Here is a 27,267-nt window from a genome sequence, read left to right on the forward strand (position 1 = left end):
TATCTATCTATCTATCTATCTATCTATCTATCTATCTATCTATCTATTTATCTATCTATCTATCTATCTATCATCTATCTATCTACCTACCTATCTATCTATCTATCTATCTATCTATCTATCTATCTATCTATCTATCTATCTATTTACCTATTTATTTGTAACCAGCATTTTAATCTGTTTACCTCCTCACTAAGCCTCTTGTAGCCAGCAGGCCATGACTTTGACTCTTCTGAGCAGGACAGCCCTTTTTCCACTCAGCTTTCACCCAGCACAGAGCCTTCCTCCTATCAGATCAGCTCCCTGAATCAGCAGCAGAGCTTCTAGTTAGCTTCTACCAGTTTTGTAGAAGCCTTCTGGTGTCTCTAAGAAGTTTTTTCAGCTTTTCTGTGTCTTCTCAACATGGCTTCTGATCTTTTTGTTTGTTTAAATTTTAACAAATAGACTTTTTGATTTTGTTTCTTTTTCTGTTTTTTAGTTATCAGCTACATTTTCTCTCCCATTCCAGAAAGCTGTCCTTTATAGTAAAGGATTTTTTAAAGAGGAGGAAGAGAAAAAAATGGCAAAACAAATTAAGCAAAGCACAAAGGATTGGAGTTAGGTCTCTTCTTTTATATCCTCTTTCAAGGCCAAGCTTGGTCTGTATAATTTTCCAGTATTCAGTTTTGATTATGTTGTGGTTGTTATTCTTTCATTTAAATTGTTATAATCACTGTGTATATTGCTTTCCTGGCTCTTCTTATTTCACATGATGAATACAAATAAGCATGAAAAGTCTTATACGAACAAATGCATGTCAAAGAAGTCTCCTGATCTCCCTTCTTATTCTGGCTCCTAATGCCTCAAATTAGGGATTCTTCATATGTAGTGACCTATTTCTAACATAGGTTGAGAAACTACAAATTCATATTTCTGTCATATGGGAAACACAATCCATATACTATAATCCCATAGTTCCAAATATTTGATTCAAAGTTTCCCAGCAATAATCTTTAAAATCCTGAAAACAATCATATTAAAATTAACTGTTAGGAAACAATACACCACTGTCTCTAATATCAGTCAATATTTTTGCTTTCTGTGCTCTCAGGTCCTCTCAGTACTTTTATTTGAGAGGCTGTTTTCTCTCTCTGATCCTCAGAACTGTTTTTCTCCTCAAGCTGCTTTTCTTTGTGTTTCACGCAAAATGTCCTTTTGCTGCTGCTTTAAATAAATAAAATGGCCACTTATGAGAGAACCAGTATTTCAGGGCCAGTAGGAAAATGTCTCATCAAAATGTACATAGAGATCTTGTCTTTGACAATGAACTTTGGTGAATTGTTGCTTTGTGTTGCACTGCTGGTTCTCAGTTACCTTCCCTCCAAAAGAAAACCCTGCCTATAAATGAGACCACAAACTCTTCTTCCTTAAAGTGAAAATCAACCCTTTACTGAATTCTTCTGAATGCATCTTTTAATGAAATGGCATGGTACATTACTGAACAAAAAGCAAAAATAAACAAAAAAAATTCTAGCAATTCTTATTTCATTAAGAACAATAGGATTCAATTAGTTACTTCTCAGGGTAAGACTATAAAACCTACTGGAAAGAGCTAACAGGCTGGCTTCTTCCTAAAGCCTTTTTTTTTTTTTTTTTGGTTATTGTCTTTCCTGCTGTGATCATTTTCCTAATAACCTTTAGGGACTGGTGTAGTCTCTTAGTGGCTGATTTGTTGTTGCATTTTGATAAAGCTTTTCAGTGAGATGCCCTGGAACAAGAATACAAAAAAGTTTTAAAGACATCTATACCATATGCCAAGAAGAAGACAGCCAAAGAGCTCATATGTTCAAATAGTCATTTGCTTTTAAAACTCCAAATGCTGCAATGAGTAGAGATAAAATGCTAACGAGAACCTTGTAAACAAAGTCATTAATTGTACTGGGAAATGGTTGCCCAAGTGCTGGCTGGCAGCAGAGACAGCTCACACAGTTAAATGGAAAGAAGGCAGGGGGAAGGAAGGAGAGACTGAGAGGGAGACAGAGAGAGGAAAAGGAAGAAGGAGGAAGTGACTGAGAGGGAGAGGGTAGGAGAGGGAAGGAGAGAAAGGAATGGAGAGAAAAATAAAGGAAAACAGAGAAAGAAGAAATGCACAATATTCATAAGATTCAGAGCTGGAACAGATCTTAGAAATCATCTCTCCATTTTGCAGATGAGGAAACTGAGGCCCAGAGAGGTTGAATGTCCTGTCCAAGGTCACATAAATAGTATCAGAGATGAATTTTGAAACAAGGTGTTCTTTCCCCTAGACCAGATCCTATCGTCTTTTTTGGCAGCACAAATTCTAGGCACGGTAAATTTTTATCTGACTACTGAAAAATAAGACTGTGTAAAGACCAGCTTATTCTCTTCACTTAGTTCCTATAGTACCAAGCTCTTCTTTTTATTATTTATTTTTAAATTCTGAATTTAAATAGCATTTCCATATACCTAGTAGAACACAAAAAGAAGATTCTATATTAACCCATAAATCTTTATTTCTTACCACTTACTTTTTTTAAAAAGTGTATATTATAAAATTCTATACAATACTTTCAAAATTATCTTGCTCTATGCTTCCTTAACTTTTTTTCTCTTCTGTGCATTTAAAAAAATGTTACATAAGCCATCTTTTTTATTGGCATCACTATTGCTAACTTCCCTCTTTCCCATTTCCTGTCCCAGTTAAAAACCAAGAGAAAGAAAGACAAAAGATCTTGTCACTAATAAGTATAATCAAGCAAAACAAATCTGTACAGTGACCATGTTTAGAAGTGTATATGTCTTTCTGCATGTTGTGTCCATTGCTTTTTTCTGTCGGGGGTGGGTGATTTGCTTCATTATAGATGCTTTGGAGACTTGATTGGCCATTGAATCCATCAGAGTTTTTAGTTCTTTCAAAGTTGTTTTTCTTTACAATGTCACTGTCCTTGTATTAATTGCTCTCCTCATTGTGCTCACCACTCTCTCAGTTCAAACTACCCAGGCTTCTTTGAAATCATCTATTCACTTGTTATAGAACAAAATATTCCATTATATTCATATACCACAATTTGTTTAACAATTTCCCAATTATCTAAGAGGAAATCTGAGGTACCCTCTTAGATTCTAATTGTTTTCTTCCCTCTCCTGTTTTAATTTCTCTTTCAGGATCGGGAAGTTTGTTTTGCTTACCCCTCATTCCTCCTCAATATTATCCTTCCTCTTAACCCTCATCCCACACCCTCATCTGTTTCCTTGTTGAGTTTGATTTATTAATAAGCCACAGTGTTTACATATGTGTTTTCAACCCTTTGTTCATTTCAAACAATAGTGAGGTTCATCTGATGTCATTTCCTCCCACCCTTTCTTCTGTGTTTGTATGGTTTTTTCTCATGCACCCTAATAATGAGAAATAGTAAATCTGACCTCATCCCTCTTCTTTCTTTCTACAATAGTATATTCTTTTTACTCTCCTTTCTCTTTCCCCTCTTAAAAACTCTCATACCAGAACTAATACAACCCAGGACTTCTTTTTCTTTTCTTTTTTTTTTTATTATTGAACTCTCTCAGTACCCTTTGAATACCTTGTAATATTCCTCCACCATGCCAGCCCCCTTCTCCCATTGGTGAGGTCCTTCCCAAGCCACCATTTTCATGATAGTCCCAGACAGGTCCTGTTCTATTTCTCTCTAAGTTATGTTTCTGACCCTAAGGACTTTGCTATCGTGAATCAACTACTCCTTCACTCTGGAACTTCTCTCAGGTCTTTGGACCTTCTCATCCTGCAATATCCTTCTATCATGCCAACCCCGTTATGCCATTGATGAGTTCCTTTTAGGGCCTCCATTTTGAAGACAGTATCATCTGGCCTTGTTTTCTTCCAATCCTGTCTGCTTCTGAAAAGCTTAAGCATAAATACTATCAAAACTGCGGAGTCATTTACTGCCTGTGTGGCCTTGGAAATGTCAATTTTACCTCTATGAATATCACTTTCCTAATTTGTAAAATGACATAATTGGACTAAATTAACTCTAATATTCCTTCTAGTTCTAACTCCTAAAGTCCTAATTCAGAGGGACTCAGAGGGTCCCTCTCCGTTGGAGATCTGTTGATTTTACAATGAAAACATTAAGAAGTCCTTTGGATTGTTTTTGCCTAAAAGAGAGAATAGTATGAAGTTTCCTTTTTTGGCTAGCCAGTCAGTAACTAAACATTTTTGAAGTGCTAGCTATGTACCAGGCACCATGCTAAGCACTGGTTTGCAGAGAGCTGCTTATTTGCACAGATCTTTCTCTCCTTTCTTTTTTTCCTCTTACCCTTTGTCCCCTTTTCCCTCTCTCTGAACAGTAATGAACCATTCATAAATGTTAGGCACTTTGTGCATAGCACTATATTAAGTGCTTACTGTTGTTGTTCAATCATGTCCAACTCCTTGTGTCTCTGTGGACCATACGGTCCACGGGGTTTTCTTGGCAAAGATACTGGAGTGGCTTGCTATTTCCTTTTCCAGCAGATTAAAGGGAACAGAGGTTAAATGATTTGCCCGGGGTGACAGTTAGTAAGTGTCTAAGGCTGGATTTGAACTTAGTGTCTTTTTGCCTCCAGGTCCAGGGCTCTGTCCACTGAGCCATCTAGCAGCCTGTTAAGTGGTTAGGAAGATGCAAAGGTAGGTAGGTGCCAGATTGTGGAGGCCCTTAAAGAAAAGGCAGGATGTTGCCAGATAGAAAGTGTATAGAGGAGTATATTCTAGGTGTCTGTGATAGCTCTACCAAAAGGGGGAAAATCAAGATGTGCTTGGAGAACCCTAAGCGGTCCTGATTAGAGGAAACATGGAATATTGATGAAAGAGAATGTTGTAAGATAAAAATGGAAAGGTATAAAATAATAGACTCATAGAATTTTAGACCTAGATGAGATGGAGGTCAACTAGTCCAACTTCCTCATTTTATAGTTGAGGATATTAAGGCCCAGAGAAGCAAAATGATTTATTCAGACTTCATAGTTAGTGGTAAAACTGGGACTAGAAGCCAATTCTTCTAATCTCCAGTTAAGTCCTCATTCAACCATTCCTTGAAGCTTTCCTAAGATGGCACCGAATTGTGAATGATGATGGGCTAATTCAAATTAATTTGCATCAACAAACATTTGTTGGTTATCTGCTTTGGGCCAGGCACTATGCTATGTACCAGGGGATACAAAGGAAAAACAAAAGAGTTCCTGCCCTCAAGGGGCTTGCATTCTGCTGGATGATATGGCACATAAACATAAAATTAAATAGAGGGTAATTTATTAAAGGAAAAAGCACTAACAAGGGGACTGCAAGAAAGGGATAGGGAATTAGGGAAGGCCTCACAGAAAAAGCAACACCTGAGCTGGGCTTTGAAGGAAGATAAAAATTTTGAAAGCCTGAGTTGAGGAGAGGGTGTATTCCTGACTGCCTCTACCTTTCATGTCTTCTTACACCTTATAATCCACCCTATACTCTTCATTCCAGTGACACTGGCCTCTTTGCAGTTCCTCGAACAAACCGCTAGAACTAGGGTGAACTCTTGGCTCTGGGTCTTTTCATTGGTTGTTTCTTGTATCTGGAATGTTCTTCCTCCTCATCTTCCTCTCCTGGCTTCCCTGGATTCCTTCAACACCTTTTACAGGAACCCTTTACCAACTCCTCTTAATTCTAGTGCCTTTCTTCTCTTGATTATTTTCTATATATCCTGCATGAGTCTTTTTTGTACATATTATTTTCATGTTATCTCTTTTTTGTACATAGTTGTTTGGATGTTATTTCAATTAGATTGTGAGTTTCTTGAGGGCAGGAGGTGTTTTTAGCCTTTCTTTGTATCTCCAGACATTGGTACAGGACGTTGAATGCCAAACAGTACAGAGAGGAGAAATTGGAAGCAAGGACACTAATTAGGAGATGATTACAATAGTCTAGGCGAATGATTATGAGGGCCTCAACAAGGATGGTGTCCATTTAAGTGTAGGGAGATATTATGGATATAGAATTGGACATGGGGACCACAAAATAAGAAAGAATCTGAGGATGATGGTACCCTCAATAGAAATAAGAAAGTTTTGAGGAATGAATCTAGGGGAGAAGATAAGTTCAATTTTTAACATGTTGAATTTGAGGTAACAATGGTTCATTCTAAGATGGAAATGTCCGATGGAAAGCTGGTAATGCAGAATCCAAGTTCTGAAAAGGCTTTGGGATTGCATATATAGGTTAATCAATTTTGACTTTGATAGACATTGGAGAACGATTGAATGATATGATTTCAGTGGTACACAGTAAGATTATCTGGAAGTGGGGTATAGGATAGATTGGAGAGGGGCTAAAGAGGAGGTAGAAAGATCTATTAGGAGACTACCATGATAGTCCAGGCGAAATGTAAAGGCAGCCTGAACTAGGGTGATGAGAAGGTGAAGATAAATGTCCAGTAGCTTATGGATGTATCTGTAGGATTTGGTAATTGTTTGGGTTTGGGGGAGGAAGGAGAAGAAATCAAAGATAACATAAATTTTGAGTCTAGTTGGCTGGGAGACCTGAAGAATGGAAAAAAGAGTAGTTATTTTGGAAAAGATGATGAGTTCACCTTTGGATGTTTTGTCTTTAAGGTACTGCTGGGACAATGAAATTCCCTTTTAAAATTTTTTTTCTTAATCCTGTTATTTTTTTCCAGTGGCCAGGTTTTAATTGCTCTCCCTCGAACAACCAAACAAGTCAGAACTCTCCAGAACATGACAACGACATTTGAGGTAATTTTACTCACAATGACCATTACATCAATTGTCTTTCACAAGCTTCATGTTTAGTGTTTTACCTATATAATATCTGGTGTATTTACACTTAACTTTTCCTACTCCTGCCTGAGACAGATTCTCTCTGTGTGACCCTGGGTAAGTCAATGAACCTCTCAGTGCTCTAGGAAATTCTCCAAGACTGTAAGTTGCAGAGAAGGTGCCAACCTGCATTGATAGGTCTTCCCTGGGGTATTATTGCCGTGAAATCATAGGTCCAGTCTCTATCCCCCTTTTCACAACCTCTTGATTTATTTGTTCAGAAAGATGAAAGAACATTTTATCGTGTATTGGCACATACATCAGTTTCACTATTTTGCACTGAGTTGGAATTCAGGTCTTCAAAGAGATGCCATCAGACTCTCACTGTCTAAATCACTCACATTAGTCCCAGGGAGCATCTTGAGGCTTTAGTCCTTTACTGCTTCAAGGGACAGGTGAGTGAATTGCTTCTTTTTTCAAGAGGTATACTGTTCAGGAGCCCCTTTTCTATCTCAAAAAGGATTGATTCCAGGATCATGTAATCTAGCAGAAAATTTCCTTCTTCCTCTAACAAGAAATTGGGATGTGGGAAGGTAGGGTACATGGTCTCCAAGACCTATTCTCTCAGGTATGTGAGGACATTAAATTTTCACATGTTTCTGTTCCAAATCAGCCTTTAATGACTATTATGTGAGAAAAATTGTGCCACTCCAGAAGCAAGGTCCTCTCTGCTAAACCTTGGTCTGTCCTTCAAAAAGCAAAATGGTTAAAAAGAAAAAAGATACCACATGTAGGTCAATGGTGAAAAGAAATTTCTCATATACATCAAAATATTTATAGCAGTATTTTTTGTAGTAGTAAATGTAGGGAAGGGATTTGACCTGCTTTCTCTGGCATAGGAACTCACTAGTAAGGAAACTCCTTCTAGATTAGTAATTCCTCTGAAAGTTAGAGAACTCTCTTAGAGAGTCATCTAAACACAATTTCTTAAACTTAAACTTCTTAAACTGTGGGTCACAACCCCATGTGTGGTTGTGACCCACAGTTTAAGAAGCACTGAATGGGTTGTGAGTGGAAAAAGTTTAAGAATCTCTGAATTCTAAAGCCCTGAAAAGTTGAGTGACTTGCCCAAAGTCAAACAGACTATATTCACAGCAGGACTGAACCCAAGTCTTTCTGGCTCCAAGATCAGGTTTCTCTCCATTACTCCAGACCACTTCTTACAGTATCAAAGGACTGGAAATAAAGTAAATACCCAGTGATCTGGGAATAGCTAAAGAAATTGTAGCATATGAATGTACGACTCTGTAAAAGAAAGTGATATGATGAATACAAAGTTGCATGAGAAGATTTATATGCACTGATGCAAAGTGAAGTAAACAGAACCAGAAAATGATATACACAATGACGAAACAGTATTACTGGAAAGAACAATAAATCAAATGAAGTTAAATCTTGTGAAATTGTTATGACCAAACTTGGACCCTCAGAAAAGATGTGAGAATGCACTTCGCTTTCTTCTTTGCAGAGGGGTGGAGATGGAGGAACTATGGAGGTAGAACAATGCATATGATGTTGGATTTGGTCAATGTGCTAGTCAGTTTTGATGAACTGGTTGTCTTTTTTTATTATGTGCTGCAAGGGGTAGTTCCCTGGGAGGGGAAAGAGAAAGGATATATTGGGGAGGATAAGTAATATAAATTTAAAAGGAACCAAGAGTAGTTTGTCCTCTTTTATAAGTGAGCCCAGAGGGGTGGTTGCTCAGAAAAAGTCTATCATTCCAAGCATTGACAAGCATTGTGGTCTGACTGACTTTGGAGTCAGAAATCCCTAAACTGAGTCTTGCCTCTTTCACTTACTTCCTGTGTGACCTCTCTAAGGGGAGAGATGTATGGATAATTAGACATTCTAAGCAAAGACTCACCTCCTGATAAGCTTATCAAAATGATTAGAGTGAAACAACTCTACCCACCATGTTTATATGAATTGTTCCTACATTAAAGTTTTACCTTCTCTCTTCATTTGACATCCTTCTCTTTATCATTACACCAAGAGAATATATTTGGATGTTGACCAGGGGATATGTTGCAGAGTCATAACTAGGGTACAAGGATCATGGATTTATCCCAAGACATTAAATTTAAAGGGTGTCAACTCTGAAGAATAAATTATCAAAGAAATCATAGAGGTTGTAACCAAAAGCTTTATGCCAACTGTCAATACTGAAAAATAAAATACCAAAAAGCTCACAGAGGCTATAGGCAAAAAGCCTTCTTTATTCCATTGGAGGAGGGAAACTAGACATGCACTCTGGGGCCTGGCAGCAAGGCTAAGCCTTGATACATATCAGGCAAAGTGGCAAGGCAAAAAGAATCAAGTGAGGTGTAACAGCAGCAGTGTTTGCCTAGTGACAAAAAGTCTATTCATAACAGGGCTTCATGACTGGAATGTGGTTCCTGCATGTGCTTGCCCCAGCTTGGGGAGGGGTGCCACCTGGCCCTGATTTGAGCCAGTTCTGTGATTGAGCTGCAACAGAGTTCATCCAGAGGGTGAGAGCAAAGGATTGTTATTATCCCAAGCTCGGAGTACAGCTTGCTTGCCGGGCCTTAGCTCTGGCAAACAAGGTGTCTCCTAATAATAAGAAAAGAGAGCAGTAGTCTTGGTGTGGAGGTACTGATGAGAGCAATGATGACACTTTAATTTTTTTAATAGCTGAGAAATAACACAATAATTAGTTAAAATGAATGCTTTCTCTTCTTTCCCTCTATGGTTACAACCAAGTGAGTTTTTCCCCACTGAGTCTGCTCTGCTCCCCATCTCTACCATTCTATCTCACTTTCTGAGATTTCCTCATGCTGCTTGTCCTAGATTTGATTTGTACTACTTGCTCTGAGCACAAAAATTGATAGCTACTGCTTTAATATCATGGGACTCTTGTCAACTTACTCTCATGTTTTCACCTACTGAAGGGTGACAAAGTATGTGTCTGTCTTTTGTTTTTGAAAAAATGGCAGGTTGTTCTCTGGAAGCCAGAAGATATGCAGTTCATTAAAAAGTCAGAAGAAGTCCATTTCTATGTCAATGATTCTTATTTGGACAGAGTGAAAACCTTTTTAACCCAGAACACAATCAAATTCAGGTAGGGTCACCATTGCTTGTTGGAAAAGCAGAAGCCCCATATCAAAACTCATTGAATCTATTGTGAAACCTTGGGTGGGAAAGTTACTTAGTTTTTCTAGAGCCCAAATCCTCATCTGAAAAAGGAGGCTATTTAAATCAGCTGATCTCTAAGGCCTCTTCTGGTTAGACATTATAAGATTCTAAGTTCAAGTTGAGGAGACAGTTTTTTTTTTTTTCATCTCAGCATGTACTTTTCAAAAAAAAAATCAGTGACTGAAGGGATTTGGGTTTTATTCTGTCACAGTACCTTAAGATCAACCAATTCGCTTGAAAATACTGCCCTAGATATAATCATGTGGCTGATGAAGTTTGTCACTTAGTTTCAGACCTTCCTTTGTGTCCCCTTAACACCATTTGGTATCACTCTCTTCCCTCCTCCAAACTTTGCCCCCGATTCTCCATGTCCTCATCCTGTCTTCAGGCTGGCCAGCCCAATGCTCCAAACAGCATTCCATCAGGACCTTTTTTCCCCCATTAAACCTCACCTGATTATAGCCTATTTCCTTGAGCTTCTGCTCTGCGTTGTTCAAAAATGGTGGCAATGGTTTAACCCAGTTACAATGTAGCCTCATTAAAATGTCCCATATGTACAGAGTGCCATTATTGGAAGGAATAATTTTGGTGGGAGAGTGACTGACAGATATTAAGTAGCTGTCAAATCCCACCACAGAGAAGAGGGATTTTTAAAGTTTTCTGTGTGTAATAGCTCCCTTTGGCAGTCTGCTGAAACCTGTGGATCCCCTTCTTAGCATAATATTTTAAAATGCATAAAATACATAGCATCACAAAGGAAACCAATTATATTGAAATATTGGCATCAAAATAAAAAAAAAAAACCCAACAACCAAGGTCATGGACCCCAGGTTAAGAAACCCTGATCTAGAGGAATGCTTTTTATTTATGTTCAAGTGAATGGCTAAAAGGCTATGTGAATTCCTGCTTGTAATATTATTCATTTAATAACAATTTATTAGATGTTTGCTTTGTACAAAGCACTATGCTAGGTGCTGAGGGGGAAATATAAAAATCCCTGCACCAATGAAACTTAATTCCTCTTCTTGTTGACTTTATTTTGAGAAACTTTCTGTTACCATTGGACTTTCTTGAACTCAAATTTTCCTGTCTGGAAAATAGGGATAATAATTGCTATTCTGCCTGCCTCACAGGGTTGTTGTGAGCCAAGGAGTTCATATTTATTGATGTACTCTTAGGCTATAAAGCATATGACAAATATGTAGAACTACCAGTCATAGTAATAGTAGTGATAGTAGACATCACAATAGTAGTAATCATACTAGTGGTGGTGGTGATGATTAATGTACCACTAATACTAATGGTAGTAGTCATGGTCTTAGTAGTAGTAATAGCTAACACTGATACAGTGCTTTAAGGTTTGCAAAGTGCTCTGGAAGGGAGGGCTATTATTAACCACATTTACAGAGAATAAAACTGAGGCAGCAAAGGTTAAGTGGATCGTCTAGCATCATATAGCTAGGAAATGTCTATGGTCACATTTGAACTCAGGTCTCATATATTCATATATATATATATGCATATATATGTATGTATGTATATACTCATGCTCAGAGTAATAGGGTGAGACCAAAAGGTTGTTATTATCCCAAGCTCAGAGTACAGTTTGCTTGCTGGTCCTTAGCTCATTTTACAGATAATAAAACTGAGGCAGCAAATACTTAATCAGAATAATAGTAGTCATACCAGTTGGGTGGTAGTAGTAATGGTGGTAGTAGCCTTAATTACCATGATGGTCTTTTCTAGGAAAAGCACACCTGTTTTGCCTTCCTTAGTCACAGCAAATTGTCTTGGGAAACCAACTAATAATTTGTTTTTCATAACTTAGCGTATTGGTAGAAGATGTTGAAGACCTTGTTAGAAAGCAAACCATCAATGACACATTTGGCTCCGAGAAAACCATCAATGGTACCTTCAGTCCCCGGGCCTCTTCATCATACTACCAACAATATCATTCACTACCTGAAGTAAGTCGCGCCTTCTCCTATAAAGTGACACTATGGTCATTATTTCAAGCAAAGCAATTTCCCCAAAACGATAATTTATTGTTGTAATTATAGAACCACTGGGGAAAATCTTGCCTACACTGATTAAGTTAAAGTAACTCAGATTTCTGGCATCTTGCATCCAAAAAGACTACAGTTATTTATACTCTACAAACTGCCTTGCCAGAGTGTCTTCTCCCATTGCTGAAATCCAGCTGCCTCTAGAAGAGTAGTAGTAGCAGCAGCAGCAGCAGCCTATTATAGCAATTATGGGGTAATATTGTTGTTGTTGTTGTTTGTCCTTTGTTCTTTTTTTTTTTTTTTTTTAGGCAATTGGGGTTAAGTGACTTGCCCAGGGTCACTTAGCTAGTAAGTGTCAAGTGTTTGGTGGAATTTAAACTCAGGTCCTTCTGACTTCAGGGCCAGCACTTTATCCACTGCGCCACCTAGCTGCTCCTTGTCCTTTGTTCTTGAAGAGGACCATGACATCAGGAAGGTGATGCCATGACTTACATGTGAATTGGTTTTAAGTGAGAGATGGCTATGCAAAGTCACCAGCCTCACTTTCTCCTCCAGAGTCATCTTGGTCCAGTGGCAAGATATAGAACAGGTCTAAGACAATTCCAGAAGACTCATGATGCAACATGCTATCCACATCCAGAGAAAGAACTATGGAATCTGAATGCAGATCGAAGCATACTATTTCCTTTTTTTTGGTTTGTTTCTTCTTTCTCATGATTTTTCTCTTTGGTTCTAATTCTTCTTTACAACATGACTAATATGGAAATATATTTAATATGACTATACATGTGTAGCCTGTATCAGATTGTACACCATCTTGGGGAGGGGGAGAAAATTTAGAACTCAAAATCTTATAGAAGCGAATGTTGAAAACTAAAAACCAATAAATAATTAAAAAAAGATATAGATCAGGACATCTGGAGATGCGGTGGGAGACCTACATGGTGGGGAAGCCTAGACCTGGCTTTTTTGATTAAAATGCATGCAGAGAATGCCAATGGAAGGAACACCATCCCTCATTCACACTGGTGTAGAGCTAGTGTCCTAGAATCAACACTTTAATCCTTACTGAGAGACTGATTTTTGTATGTATTTTCTATGTAAATATATATGTATCTATGTATATGTAATGGGGCCATCCCAAGGGCAATAGACAGTGCTGCCCTTCCTGCTTCTGGCCAACTTAGCACATGGGTGTGTTGGGAATGACTAGCTCTGGGAAGCATCTGGTTATATGTGACTCAGCATGGAAGTACTTGTGCTTTGAGATTACCCTAACTGGTCACTGAGCAGGAGGAATTAACATCCTCTGGCTTTCATCTTCTTCTTGTGGACTGAAGTAGTTCTTGTGAGAGGTAGGAGGAAGGTCAGCTCACTCTATCCCTTATCTAGCAGCTGTAGCTTTGAGCCCTGGAAGCTAGAGCAGAAGGCCCCAACCAGAGTCCTGGAGCAGAGCCTTAGGGGACAGTTACTACTGGGGCTGGGATGTGAATGATGATCTAGCCAAGGAGTCTAAGAAGGAGTGGTCAGCCAGGTAGAAGAAGCAGGAATGGGCAGTGTCTTGAAAGCCAAGTGTATAGATATTCAAGAATAGAGAGTTAACAGCGTCAGCTACAGAATGGAAAAGATGAACAAAGTCTACACAGACACACAGATTTTCTCAGTGGGAGGGAGAGGAGGCATAGATTAAAACATAATTAAAAAAGAAAAACAAAGACTTGTATTTTTATTAGATTAAATGAAATTAGATTTTTTTATTAGATTAAATGAAAACATTTTAATACACTGAAAACAAAAGTAACAATGTTGGCCCTAAACCCCCAAACATCTGGTCACTGCTCCTATTTAAGGTCTGACTTTTCAAATCCCATTTTTGAAATCTAATTTTTAAAAAAAAATTCTGAACTTAGCCAACAGCAAATAAGATGAGCGTTTACATATGCAAAGGAGAACAGAAAAAGAGACTTTCACATGAAGCTGTGAATCTGTATTCACAGACCAGCTTACTTCTCTTTTTTAAGTCTGTATTAATGAAATATGTTATTTTCAGAACTGTCTTGCTGGTCTGTTTTTTCCTACTGACTTTCATTCTGTTCTTTTATTCATTTGAAAAAATGTCCCCCGATCTGATTTTCATACTTTTTTTTTATTGCTGGCTCTCCTTTTTCTGCCCCTCCCCCCACCATAGCTGCCTGCAGATTTAAAGATAGAAAAATAAAACCCGTGTATCAGACATGCAAAGTTAAGCAAAGCAAAGCCCTACACTGGCCATGTATGCAAACGTATGTCTCATTTTGAACCTGGGGGATCATCACGTTTCCAGTCCTTTGGACTTATAGTTTGTTATTGTATTGATTAAAAATCTTAAATTTTTCAAAGTTATTTTTTCTTTACAATATCTTTTTTTTTTTTTGTGATGCAATTGGGGTTAAGTGACTTGCCAAAGGTCACACAGCTAGTATCAAATGTCTGAGACGGGATTTAAACTCAGGTCCTCCTGACTCCAGGGCCAGTGCTCTATCCACTGCGCCACCTAGCTGACCCTACAATATCTTTTTTAAGGCTATTTTAATGAACAAGAACAGTTGAGAGATCATTGAGAGAACATAACCTTAGACAGAACAGTTTCATTTGAGAATAGAAACCAGATTGCCGGGGGTTGAGAAATGAATGGGTAGAAAAGAAATGAAGGCAAGGATTTTAGATAGTGTTTTTTTTTTTAACATTTATTTATTTATTTTTTTGGTAAGGCAGTTGGGGTTAAGTGACTTGCCCAAGGTCACACAGCTAGTATGTGTCAAGTGTTTGGTCTGAGGCCGGATTTGAACTCAGGTCCCTCTGACTTCAGGGCCAGTGCTCTATCCACTGTGCCACCTAGCTGCCCAACATTTATTTTTTTAATTAATTAATTTTGATTTATCAACAATCACTTCCATATGCTTTTGAGTTTAAAATTTTTCTCCCTTTCCTCCCCACCACCCTCTCCAAGACGGTGCACAGTCTGATATAGGCTATACATACATATTCCTATTAAACATATTTTCACATTAGTGATGTTGTAAGGAAGAATTAGAACCAATAGGAGGAACCACCAGAAAGAGGAAACAAAACTCAACAGAAGAAAAAAATAGCAGATAGTATGCTTCAATCTGCATTCAAATTCCATAGTTCTTTCTTTGGATGTGGGTAGCATTTCCCATCATGAGGCCTTTGGAGATGTCTTAGATCCTTGTATTGCTGGAAAGGGTTAAGTTTATCAATATTAGTCATTGCACAACATGGCTGTTACTGTGTACAATGTTCTCTTGGTTCTGCTCACTTCACTCAGCAACAGACCATACAAGTCTTTCCAGGTTTTTCTGAAGTCAGCCTGTTCATCATTTCTTATGGCACAGTAGTATTCCATTACATTCATATACCACATCTTGTTCAGCCATTCCCTGATTGATGGGCATCCTCTCCATTTCCAGTTCTTTGCCACCACAAAAAGAGCTGCTATGAATATTTTTGTACATGTGAGTCCTTCTCCCATTTGTATGATCTCTTTGGGATATAGCCCTAGAAGTGCTATTGCTGGGTCAAAGGGTATGCACATTTTTATAGCCCTTTGGGCATAGTTTCAAATTGCTCTCCAGAATGGTTGGATCAGTTCACAATTCCATCAACAATGCGTTAGTGCTTTTTCTAAGAGTTTGGCTATGAAAGGGAAGAAAAATATAGAATGATTGCTTTTTATTGTAATTAACCTCATTAACTAGGCATTAGTTATGCTATTCCTGGCCAGTGAGAGGCCCCAAGATGGTGGTTGTGGGAGCAAAGTTGATTCACCACCTTTTTCCACATACTTGACATTTCCCTCCATTACCTTAATCATCACCATTCCTGTTGACAAATAGGCACAATCCTGGGAATGTGTTGATGGTAGATGAGGTTTGTTTTAGGCAAAGAATACAAAGGAGCACCTTGCTCACTGGACCTAGGCTAAGTAGACTTGTTGCTTGAGTGATCTTATCCTCGCCATGTATATTGGGGCAAAGGGAAGAAGGAGAAGGGAGGATGGTAGAAGGGAATATATCATCTCTGGCACACATTCCTGAGCCTTTTCCATCCACCATTCCCTTTCAATAGGTAAAACCTCCTCCTGCTCTGATACAGAAGGAAAGATTGTCTTTTGATAGGCAGGTCAGAGTGGGAGTTTATGGTGATTGCCCTCAATGCCGATGGGATGTTCCCTTCTACCATCAATAGCTAAGCAGCCATGTCAGGGTGTAGTTGCTTCCGGCCTCTAACCCGCTTGGACTTTTCTTGGGGGGATGAGGTGGAAAGGAAGGTCTCCAGAGGGTCAGAGCCAGGGTAGGTAGTGTGATAGACAGCTGGGGCCCACACCTTGGGAGGAAGCAACCTGATGCTCTGCTCCCCCTACATAGTCATGTTTCTAGGTACCCAGCTCTACTCAGATGTTTAAAGATTGGGCTCCATTGGTTCTCCTAATTACACACCCTACTCCTGGTGTGGGTTGGGCAAGAGGTTGGAGTGAAGGCAGATGGGGAAGATATATTCCTGAATGTGGTTTTCCCATACTGCGTTTGCTGGAGAATCCAGGAGGGTTTTATTTCTGTTGTCTTTACCATTCCCTCCACGCCTGGGGCAAAGCCTTGTTTGCCCCACACTGGTTAAGACTGGGAGGATGAGGTGTATCACATAAATGTTCCCTTCATATGCCTCCCCTTCCCCCCAGATATATAATCTTATGAAAGATATTATCCTAACCCTAAGAAGGAAGGGTAGAAAGATAAGGAAGGAGAAAGGATTAAAACTGACTCTATGAAAGATAGTAGAATTATTTCCCCTCATTTCTAAGAGGCTGACAGAGAGAAGAATATCAACTGGATCTGGGAAAACAATCAGACATTGTCTTCTCACTTTGCGCTACTTCTACAAAGTGTTACCCAGTAAACTCTTTGACCTAAACAGAACCAATAGCCCACAAACAGGAAGGCCTTTCTAGGCCTGGACTAAAAGAAAGAAATGAAGTTTGCTTCCATATTTGTAAGAAAGGAAGACTTACTTGTCCCTAAAATACTCATTGAAGCCCTGGAACAAATGGAAATAAGAACCATCTCCTTAAAGAGTTCTGATGGGTTCTGATGGTTACCATCTAGTTACCCACACACCATCCCTAAACAGAAAGAAGTAAGCAAAGTTTGTCTTAGGTGCCTCAATGGGCTGTTTCCTATCCTTCCAGAAGCTATTGGATGGCCAATGCTTTCATGCAGCCCTCAAAATCTCAAAGTTGGAAGGAATCTTAGTGAGTGAGCTGCTAAATGACTAACACTTTAATATAAATTAATTAAACTGCCTCTGCCTAGATTACTTGCAATTCAGAAGAATATCATAGAAATAACACTAAGAATGAATTTCTGGTATTTGCACTGTAGTCAATATTTCACCTGGGTAGAGTAGATATTTTTAATTAGATTGAATTTAATAAACATTTATCAAATGCCTATTATGTACTAGATGCTATATAAAGGGCATAGGACACTCTGGAAGGGTCTAAAGATAACATCATGCAGCTTATACAGTTATTCTGTTCTGGATGTGAGGGAAAATGATACTTCAGTCCCCATGAACTAAGGGTTTTGCTTTATACCAGCTCTGGAACTATCTTGGCAGGTACAACCTAGAGCTTGGTTATCACTAGGAGGGATGCAATAGTATTCTAGTTGCCAGATGAGCTATAGAGCTGCCCTGGAAATTTATTTACATTTTGTGGAAGTTCCCCAAAGGACCCCCAAGGTTCTAGACCAACCCAAACCTGTAGATTCACCTCAAAGTGGACTTAACACCCCTAGGACCTGACTCAGCTCCTTCGCCTACCTCCAAAGGAGGGCTGAAAAGAGTGGTCCTTAACCTCAGAAGAAGACCTAGACTAATGTTTCTTCTTTTCTTTTTTTGGCTAGGCAATGGGGTTAAGTGACTTACCTAGGGTCACACAGCTAGTAAGTATTATGTGTCCGAGGCCGAATTTGAATTCAGGACCTCCTGAATCCAGGGTCGGTGCTCTATCCACTGTGCCACCTAGCTGACCCTAGACTAATGTTTCTTAGAACTGACAGCACTTTTCTGTGCTATTGGAATACTGACCTGGTACCAGTGGCCCTCTAGTGGAAAAATGATATTTTTGCCTGTCTTGTTGGAAGCATTGGGTTTTCCACAGGACATACTGTATTTCCTTAGGCTAAACCCCTTCCCCAGTCACCCCAAAATGCTTTCTTCATGACACTGCTTTATAGAATTATTGATGAAGAGATTACTTAATATAACCACCTCATTCATGACAGATAAATCAGAAAATTACTGACATTTTCCCTGAAGGTCACATACCTAGAAGAACTTAGGAATTGTAGAGATGGATTTCTTACACAAAGATATTGATTCTTTGTGAAGAAACTTTTCATAACTTTTCCTTCTTAAAATTTTTTTTTTATAAAATGTTAACAAGTTTTAGGAGCCAAAATGCTTTTAAGCGCTAATTCATTTTTCTTATTTGGTATAGTGGATAGAGCAATGGATTTAGAGGCAGAGGAACTGGGTTTAAATCCTGCCTTTGAAATTTAGTTGCTGTTTGAGCAAGTAAATGTCACCTCTTAGGAGTTCAGTTTCTTAATCTATAGAATGAGGGGATTCAACTAGATGATCTAAGGTCATTTCCAACTATAAATTTCTGATCCTATGATCTTGACTTTCTTAGGAGTTCTCTGCTTCCTCTAATATCACCTATATATGGTTCAACTCTTTTTCACTCATTTATTTTCCTCTGGGAAAAAAACAAAGAAATCAAATCTCCCCCCCCCCCCATATCTTCCTTACTGTGCAAAATGATTTGAGAATTCATCTACTTCTGCTGAAGAAGCTACGTTCTTCCCGTGGTCCGCTAAATTACATGGTATTGTCTATTGCCTTTGCAATCTGAAACTTTATTAGCTAATTGCTCATTTCTATTTTGGCAGATTTATTATTGGATAGAATCTATAACTGAGACATATGCTGATATGCTTGAAAAAATACACATTGGATCCTCATTTGAGAAGAGACCACTTTATGTTTTGAAGGTAACCTTTTGAAAAAGTAATTGCTCTGTCATTTTTTTTTGTGTGTGTGCTGAGGAGGGGAGGTAATGGTTCTCAGTGAAAGATTGCTCTCAGCTTAAACATTCATTTTCTTCAATCAAACAGTCAATCAACAAGTATTTAAGCATTTATTATATTCCAGGCATTGTGCTAAAAATTGGAGATAAAAGGACAAAAGGGAAAAGTCCTTGCCTTCAAAGAACTTATATTTTAATGAGGAGATAACATGTGCACGTATAAGCATGTTTGGAATATATACAAAATGAGTAAAGGCCATTTTGAGAGATTCTGTCTCTCCCTTCACAGTTTTTCTTCCATTTTATTCAAAAGCCATCATGGAAGAGAATTAGAGTTATGCCCTTACCATTCTGTTAGCGTAGTTTTCGTTTGCAGAGGAAGGGAAGGAGGCAACTCAGACTTTGTAGGGCAACAGTCTGTATATGATGCCTTTGGATACTCAGGACAGATCTGAAGATCCTAAGTTCCCAATGTTCCTAGGAGTGAGCCTTAGAAGCTTTTGATTCTTTCTACCCAAACTGTCTATGGAACAATCTACATAATTTCAATTTAGAACCCAGACCTCTTCAAGGCTTAATACTGCTTTGAAACTCTGATTGAGCAAGAATGGTCTTTTGCTTGATGAAATTCCAATTCTTTTTTTTTTTTTTTTTGCTTTTTGGTGAGGCAATTGGGCTTACGTGACTTGCCCAGGGTCACACAGCTAGTTAAGTGTCAAGTGTCTGAGGTCAGATTTGAACTCAGGTCCTTCTGACCCCAAGGATAGAACTCTATGCACTGCGCCACCTAGCTGCCCCATGAAATTCCAATTCTAAATAATGAAAATAACTGTCTGAGTCTTTCAAAACATACATTTAAATGATTTAACAAGATATTAGATGAATTGAATTGAACACATGATTTTAGACATGTACCGAACTAGGTACTGGGATATAAAGACAAAAATAAAATGATCCCTGACTTCAAGCAGCTTACATTCTATTAGAGGGAATGACATGTACATAAAATTTAAAAAAATATTTTGTTTTTTCAATTACATGAAAAACTATTTTAACAATTCATTTTAAAAAATTCTGAGTTCCAAATTCTCTCCTCCAGCCTCTCCACTCTTGAGAAGGCAAGCAATTTGATATAGGTTATACATGTGCAGTCATGTAAAACATGTATTCATATTAGTAATGTTGTGAAAGAAAATACAGACAAAAAACCCTCAAGAAAAATAAAGTAAAAAAAGTATATTTCAATCTGCATTCAAAAAACTCTCAAGAAAAATAAAGAAAGTAAAAAAAAGTATGTTTTGATCTGCATTCAGACTACATAATTTTTTGTCTGGAGGTCAATAGTGTTATTCATTATAAGTCCTTTGGAACTACAACTTTACTAAAATTGTTAATTGTTTCAATTAGGTTTTTAGTTGATTCTCTAGGTATAATTGGAATTTATATGGTATGCTTGGAAAATATACCATCAAATCACCTACAAAGAGTGATAATTTTGTTTTCCCATTGCCTATGCTAATTCCTTAAATTTTTTTCTCCTTTTATTGCTATAGTTAGCATTTACAGAACAATATTGAATAATAGTGGTGATAATGGGCATCCTTGTTTCACCCCTGATCTTACTGGGAAGGCTTCTAGTTTATACCAATTACAGATAATGCTTACCTCTCTCATTTGACTCTGAAGAGGATATTGTCAACAAATCCGCATCTGGAACCTCAAAAGGGAGTATGAACTGGTCTGAAGCCCAAAAAGCCTTCTTAGAAGATCTCAGGAAGGATTTTAAAAGTCAAATGAGAGAGGTAGAAGAAAAAATGGGAAAAGAAATGAGAGGTATGCAAGAGAGAGTCAATGACTTGGAAAAGAAAGGACAAAATATAACATTGATTCCTATTAAAAACATTAGAAAACATAGAAATTGATGGAGCTTTCCTTAAAATGTTAAGTAATATCTATCTAAAATCATCAGTAAGCATTATCTGTAATTGGTGTAAACTAGAAGCCTCCCCAGTAAGATCAGGGGTGAAACAAGGATGCCTATTATCACCACTATTATTCAATATTGTTCTGTAATAACAAAAAATAAACTTAAAAATAAAGAAAGTAAAAAAAAAGAATGTTTTGATCTGCATTCAGACTACATAATTTTTTTCTCTGGAGGTGTTTGTTTGTTTTTTTTTTTTAGGCAATTGGGGTTAAGTGACTTGCCCAGAGTCATACAGCTAGTAAGTGTCAAGTATTTGGTCTGAGGCCAGATTTGAACTCAGGTCCTCCTGACTTTAGGGCCAGTGCTCTATCCACACTGCACCACCTAGCTGCCCCAATTTTCAGGATTTCTAATTTGGTGCTTAATTGGGGATTTTTAATTTATTCTTTTTCTAGTTTTTTAAAATTTAGTTGCACAGCCAATTCACTGATCTGCTTTTTCTTTCTTTTACTGATGTACACATTTAGAATTATAAACTTTCCCCTAAGTATTGCTTTGGCTGCATTCTGTTAATATTAGTATGTTGTCTCATTGTTGTCATTCTCTTTAATGACATTACTTATTGTTTCTATGATTTCTTCTTTGATCCATTTATTCTTTAGTATTAGATTATTTAGTTTCCAATTAATTTTTAATCTATGTTTCCATAGCCCTTTATCGAATGTAATTTTATTGCATATTATCTGAAAAGAATGCATTTAATATTTCTGCTTTGGAGCATTTGGTTGTGAGGTTTTTATTCCCTAATACATAGTCAATTTTTGTGTAGTTGCCATGTATAGCTGAGAAAAAGGTATATTTCTTTCTATTCTATTCAATTTTCTCCAGAGGTCTATCATATCTAACCTCTAAAATCTTTTCATTTCCTTAACTTCTTTCTTTTTGGTTTATTTTTTGGTTAGATTTATGTAATTCTGAAAGGAGAAATGCTAAGTCCTCTACTAGTGTATTTTATTGTCTATTTCCTCTTGCAACTCATTTAACTTTTTTAAAAAAGAATTTGGATGCTATGCCATTTGGTGCATATATGTTTAGTGTTGATATAACCTCATTGTTGATGGTGCCTTTCAGCAAAATGTAGTTTCACTCACTGCATAATTCTTTTTTAATTAGATCTGTTTTTGCTTTTGCTTTATCTGAGATCATAATTGCTACCCCTGGTTTTTTTTTTTAAACTTCAGCTGAAATATAATAGATTCTGCTCCAGCCCCTTATTTTTACTTTGTTTTTGTCTCTCTGCTTCAAGTGTGTTTCTTGTAAACAACAAATTGTAGGATTCTGGTGTTTAATCCACTCTGCTATCCACTTCCATTTTCTGGGTGAGATCACCCCATTCACATGTACAGTTATGACTACTAACTGTATACGTCCTTCCATCCTGCTTCCGTCCCCTCCTCCTCTGCCCCATTTATCCTTCTCTCTCTCTCCTTTCAACCTATCCCTCCTCAGAACTGTTTTACTTCTGACCACTTCCTCCCCCAATCTGCCCTCAGCCCCATCCCTTCTGTTATCTCCTTCCCTTCCTACTTCCCTGTACCATAAGATAGATTTCTGTATCCAACTGAGTGTGTATGTTATTCTCTCTTTGAACCAATGGTGATGAGAGTAGGGTTCAAGCATTGCCCATCACTCTGCTCCCACCATCTTTCTCCACTGTAAAAGCTCTTTGGTTCCTCCTTTATGCGAGATAATTTACTCCATTTTACCTCTCCCTTCTCCCTCCACATTCCACTTCCTCACCCCTTAATTTTAATTTTTTATGTCATCCCATCATAGTCAACTCACACTTGCGCCCTTTCTCTATGTATACTTTTTCCAACTGCCCTAATAATGATAAAGTTCTTAAGGGTTACAAGTATCATCTTCCTGTGTAGGAGTGTAAACAGTTTAACTTTATTGAATCCCTTATGTTTTCACTTTCCTGTTTACCCTTTTTTTAATGCTTCTCTTGAGTCTTTTATTTGAAAATCAAATTTTCTGTTTAGCTCTGGTCTTTTCAACAGGAATTCTTGGAATTTCTCTATTTCATTGAATATCCTTTTTGTGAGGAGGGCTAGGCAATGGGGTTAAGTGACTTGCCCAGGGTCACACAGCGAGTAAGTGTCAAGTGTCTATTCTGAGACTGGATTTGAACTCAGGTCCTCCTGAATCCAGGGCCAGTGCTCTATCCACTGCGCCACCTAGCGGCCCCAGAGTATTCATTTTTCCCACTAAAGAATTATACTCAGTTTCTCTGGGTAGGTGATTCTTGGTTGTAATCATAGCTTGTTTGCCTTTCAGAATATCATATCCCAAGTCCTCTGATCCTTTAATGAAGAAACTGCTAAATCCTGTATAATACTGACTGGGTCTCCATGATATTTGAATTTTTTTTCTGGCTGCTTGTAGTATTTTCTCCTTGACAGGGGAGCTCTGAAATGTGGCTATAATATTCCTGGGAGTTTTCGTTTTCAAATCTCTTTCAAGAGGTGATCAGTGGATTCTTTCAATTTCCTTCTGGTTTTTGGATATCAGGGCAGTTTTCCTTGATAATTTCTTGAAATATGACATCTAGACTTTCAAAAAAATTTCATGGCTTTCTGGTAAATTATCTTTCCTGGATCTATTGTCCAGGTCAGTTGTTATTCTGTTGAGATGTTTCACATATTCTTCTATTTTTTCATTCCTTTGATTTTGTTTTATTGTTCCTCGATGTCTCATGGAGTCATTAGCTTTCATTTGTCCTATTCTAATTTTTAAGAAATTTTCTTCAGTGAACTCTTGTATCCCCTTTTCCATTTGGCCAATTATCCTTTGTAAGGTATTCTTTTCAGTGGATTTTTGTGCTGTTAAAAAAACATTTGGTCTATTGTGTTTAAGGCATTATGTTCTTCAATTTCTTTAATACCTATTTTACCAAGCTGAAAACTCTTTTTTTCATGATGTTCTTGCATCACTCATTTCTTTCCTCAATTTTTCCTCTACCTCTCTCATTTGAGTTTTAAACTCTTTTTTGACATTTCCAGGAATTCATTTTGGGCCTGAGACCAATTCACAATTTTCTTTGAGGCTTTGGACATAGCTGCTTTGATTTTATTGTCTTCTGAATTTGCTGTTTGGATTTTCCCTGACATCATAGTAACTTTCTATGGTCATGTTCTTTTTTGTTGTTTGCTCATTTCCCTGCCTATTTCTTGACTTTTAACTTTGTATTAAAGTTGTGCTGTGCTCCTGGGGTGAAGGGGGCACTGTCCCAAAGCTCAGCGTTTTGTGCTGCTGTTTTCAGAGCTAGTTCTGAGGCTCTGTAAGGTTTCATTTCTTCTGAGGTGATGTGATTTAAGAAGAGATGTGGTCACTGCTCTCCTGACCTGTCTGGTTTGTGAGTGACCACAAGTACTCTTTTCTCTCCTGGAGCTGGAACCAGGGTTCCTGCTCCTACTAGTACTCCTCCTTGCCCTGGGACTGTGACCCAGAACAGTGTATGGGCAAGGCAACAGAATCTGCTCCAAGTGCCTGCAAAGGGTCCCTTTTAATCTCCTTCTGACCAGTTGTCTGATCCCCTTACCATCTGTGGTCTGAGAGCTCTGGAAGCTTCTCCTTCCTCTGCCAAATCAGTCTCTCCCCGGGCCCGCTGCCGGCTTACTGGGCACATCCTGCACTGGCCAGGCTGGCACAGGACTGTGTTCCACTCATCTCAGTGAGACAGACCTTTTCTGCTGATCTTCTAAGTTGTCTTGGGCTAGAAAATTGTTGCACCCATCCTTTTATTGGTTATGCCACTCCAGAACTCATTTTAAGGCATTATTTTAACATTGTTTGGAGGCAAATTCTGGAGAACTCAGGTGAGTCCCTGCCTTTACTCCTCGCATTCTCCTATATAAGAATTAAATACAAAATATATACAAAATAATGTCCACAGGCATGGCAAAAGTTTAATACAAGGGGCAGCTTGTCAACAATGGAAATGGGATTTCAGAGGCATCCATAAGATAGGTCTAGCACATATGGGTATGAGAGACATTATGTAGAACCTCCATGTCCTTGTAAAATTTAAAAGAAAATAAATTAGATACTGGTTTCTTTTACTTTATTCCCTTCCTCATGAACTGAGGAACACAGAAAAATGAGCATCTTCCTTTATACTGTGATTTAGTTTTATTATCTTTTTTTTTGTTTGCTTGTTTTTTGCTTTTTTTTTTTTGGCTAGGCAATGGGGTTAAGTGACTTGCCCAGGGTCACACAGCTAGTGAGTGTCAAGTGTTTGATGTGAGGCTGGATTTGAACTCAGGTCCTCCTGACTTCAGGGCCAGTGCTCTATCTACTAGCTGCCCCCAGTTTTATTATCTTAAACAAGGAAGACCTGAGTTCAAATCCTGTTTCAGACACTTACTACCTGAGTGACCCTGGGCAAGTCACTTAACCATTCTGAGCATTTATTTCCTCTTCCGTAAAACGAGGATAATAATGGCACTTACTTCCTAGGGTTATTTTGAGCATAAAATGAGATAACCCATGCAAAGCACATTGTAAATTTAAAGAGCTATGCAAATGTTAACATTTATTTTTATTTTTTATGTTTATATCATATTTTATATATAATATTTTATGTATTTACATATAATAGACATTTATATTTATTATATATTAATTATAATATAATATTAATAATACTTATTATTAATAATAAGTACCTAATTGGTTTATTATTGTCAGGAAGGCCACCTCAGCAGCAACTGTAGTAGAAACTAAATTTTTTTTCCCCTTTTGTTAGCCATGGTGTAGTGTGGCAACAGCACTGGATTTAGGTACTCCCAAAATGTAGCATAGGACCTGGCATATGGTTGCACACTGTGCTAAATGACAATTGTTAGGTTCAAATATTAACCTACATGACCTTGTTAAAGTCACTACAGTTCTTTGGGTCTTGTTTCTAATTCATAAAATGAAGGGATTAGACTAGGTGATTTCTAATTCCTCCTAGATCTCAGTACTACAGTTTTTTTGACTTAATAATTATTGACTTTAAATAGTGCTTTAAATTTTACAAAACATTTTGCATACATTCTTATGATCACAACATCAGGACTTCAGGAAATAGTTTTAAAATTGTATTTTTTTTCTGATGAGCAACCATTTATTTTCTTTCCCACCTCATTCCCTGTTGAACAATAAAAAAAGAAAATCCTTATAAAATATGCATAGTCAAGCAAATAAAATTCCTATATCTGTCATATTTAAAAATGTATCTGTCATTCTGCATTTTAAGTCCATCATCTTTCTGGTTGCATGCTTCATCTTTGGTCCTCTGGAATTGTAGTTTGTCATAGCATTGATCAGAGTTCTAAAGTTTTTCAAAGTTGTATTCCTTTATAATTCTGTTGTTCTCCTAATTCTGCTCACTTTACTCTGAATCAGTTCGTGGAAGTCTTTTCAGTTTCTTACGAAACTGTCCATTGCATCATTTCTTATGACACAATAATAGCCTATTTTATCATAGGATTCTGAATATTGTCGTTCAGTCACCTCTGACTCTTTGTGACTCCATTTGGGGTTTTCTTGGCAAGGATACGAGAGTGGTTTGCCATTTCTTTCTCCAGCTTATTTTATAGATGAAGAAACTGAAGCAAACAGGGTTAAGTGACTTGCCCAGGGTCATGCAGTTAGTGTCTGAAGCCAGATTTGAACTCAAGTCTTCCTGATTCTAGGCTTGGCATTCTATCTACTGCACCACCTAGCAACATTCAATGGGCAATATTAAATGTTAAAATTATTAAATAGCACTTAAGAAGTCACGCCATTCAAGTAACTTGCAGTTTATTTTTCAGCTCACTTATTCTAGCAGGCCCATCAAGATACAGTGTTACTTAAAATAATGGACCAAACTAAGGTACTTCATGATCCATTACTTAACCCTTGCCTTTAAACATTTTTAGGTCAAATTAATCCTTTTCATGCTTTTTGGCATGAAAATTCTGAATTCTCAGCTTAATTACTTAAGTATTTGATCCGATTCAAAGATCTTTTAAAAAATAAAGATGTTGGTCCTAGCAATGTGATATATGGGATGAATGAGAGTGAATAGTTAAGAATAGTGAGGTTGTGAACCTGGGTGACCAGAAGGAAGGTGACCAAGATAGGGAAGTTAGAAA

General features: G+C 37.7%; 1 protein-coding gene across 1 annotated transcript in view; it reads left to right on the forward strand.

Moving 5' to 3' along the window:
• The window catches only part of CPB2 (carboxypeptidase B2), a 58,901-nt gene that overhangs the window by 3,869 nt on the left and 27,765 nt on the right, over positions 1-27,267 (forward strand). Inside the window, exons 2-5 of the mRNA XM_027873774.1 lie at positions 6,684-6,759; positions 9,798-9,922; positions 11,825-11,963; positions 19,016-19,117. Of these exons, the coding sequence (XP_027729575.1) occupies positions 6,684-6,759; positions 9,798-9,922; positions 11,825-11,963; positions 19,016-19,117 (442 nt within the window). The remainder of the gene's footprint in view (positions 1-6,683; positions 6,760-9,797; positions 9,923-11,824; positions 11,964-19,015; positions 19,118-27,267) is intronic.

Source organism: Vombatus ursinus, unplaced genomic scaffold, assembly GCF_900497805.2.
Source record: "Vombatus ursinus unplaced genomic scaffold, bare-nosed wombat genome assembly UNPS02014802.1, whole genome shotgun sequence".
NCBI classification, from domain to species: Eukaryota; Metazoa; Chordata; class Mammalia; order Diprotodontia; family Vombatidae; genus Vombatus; species Vombatus ursinus.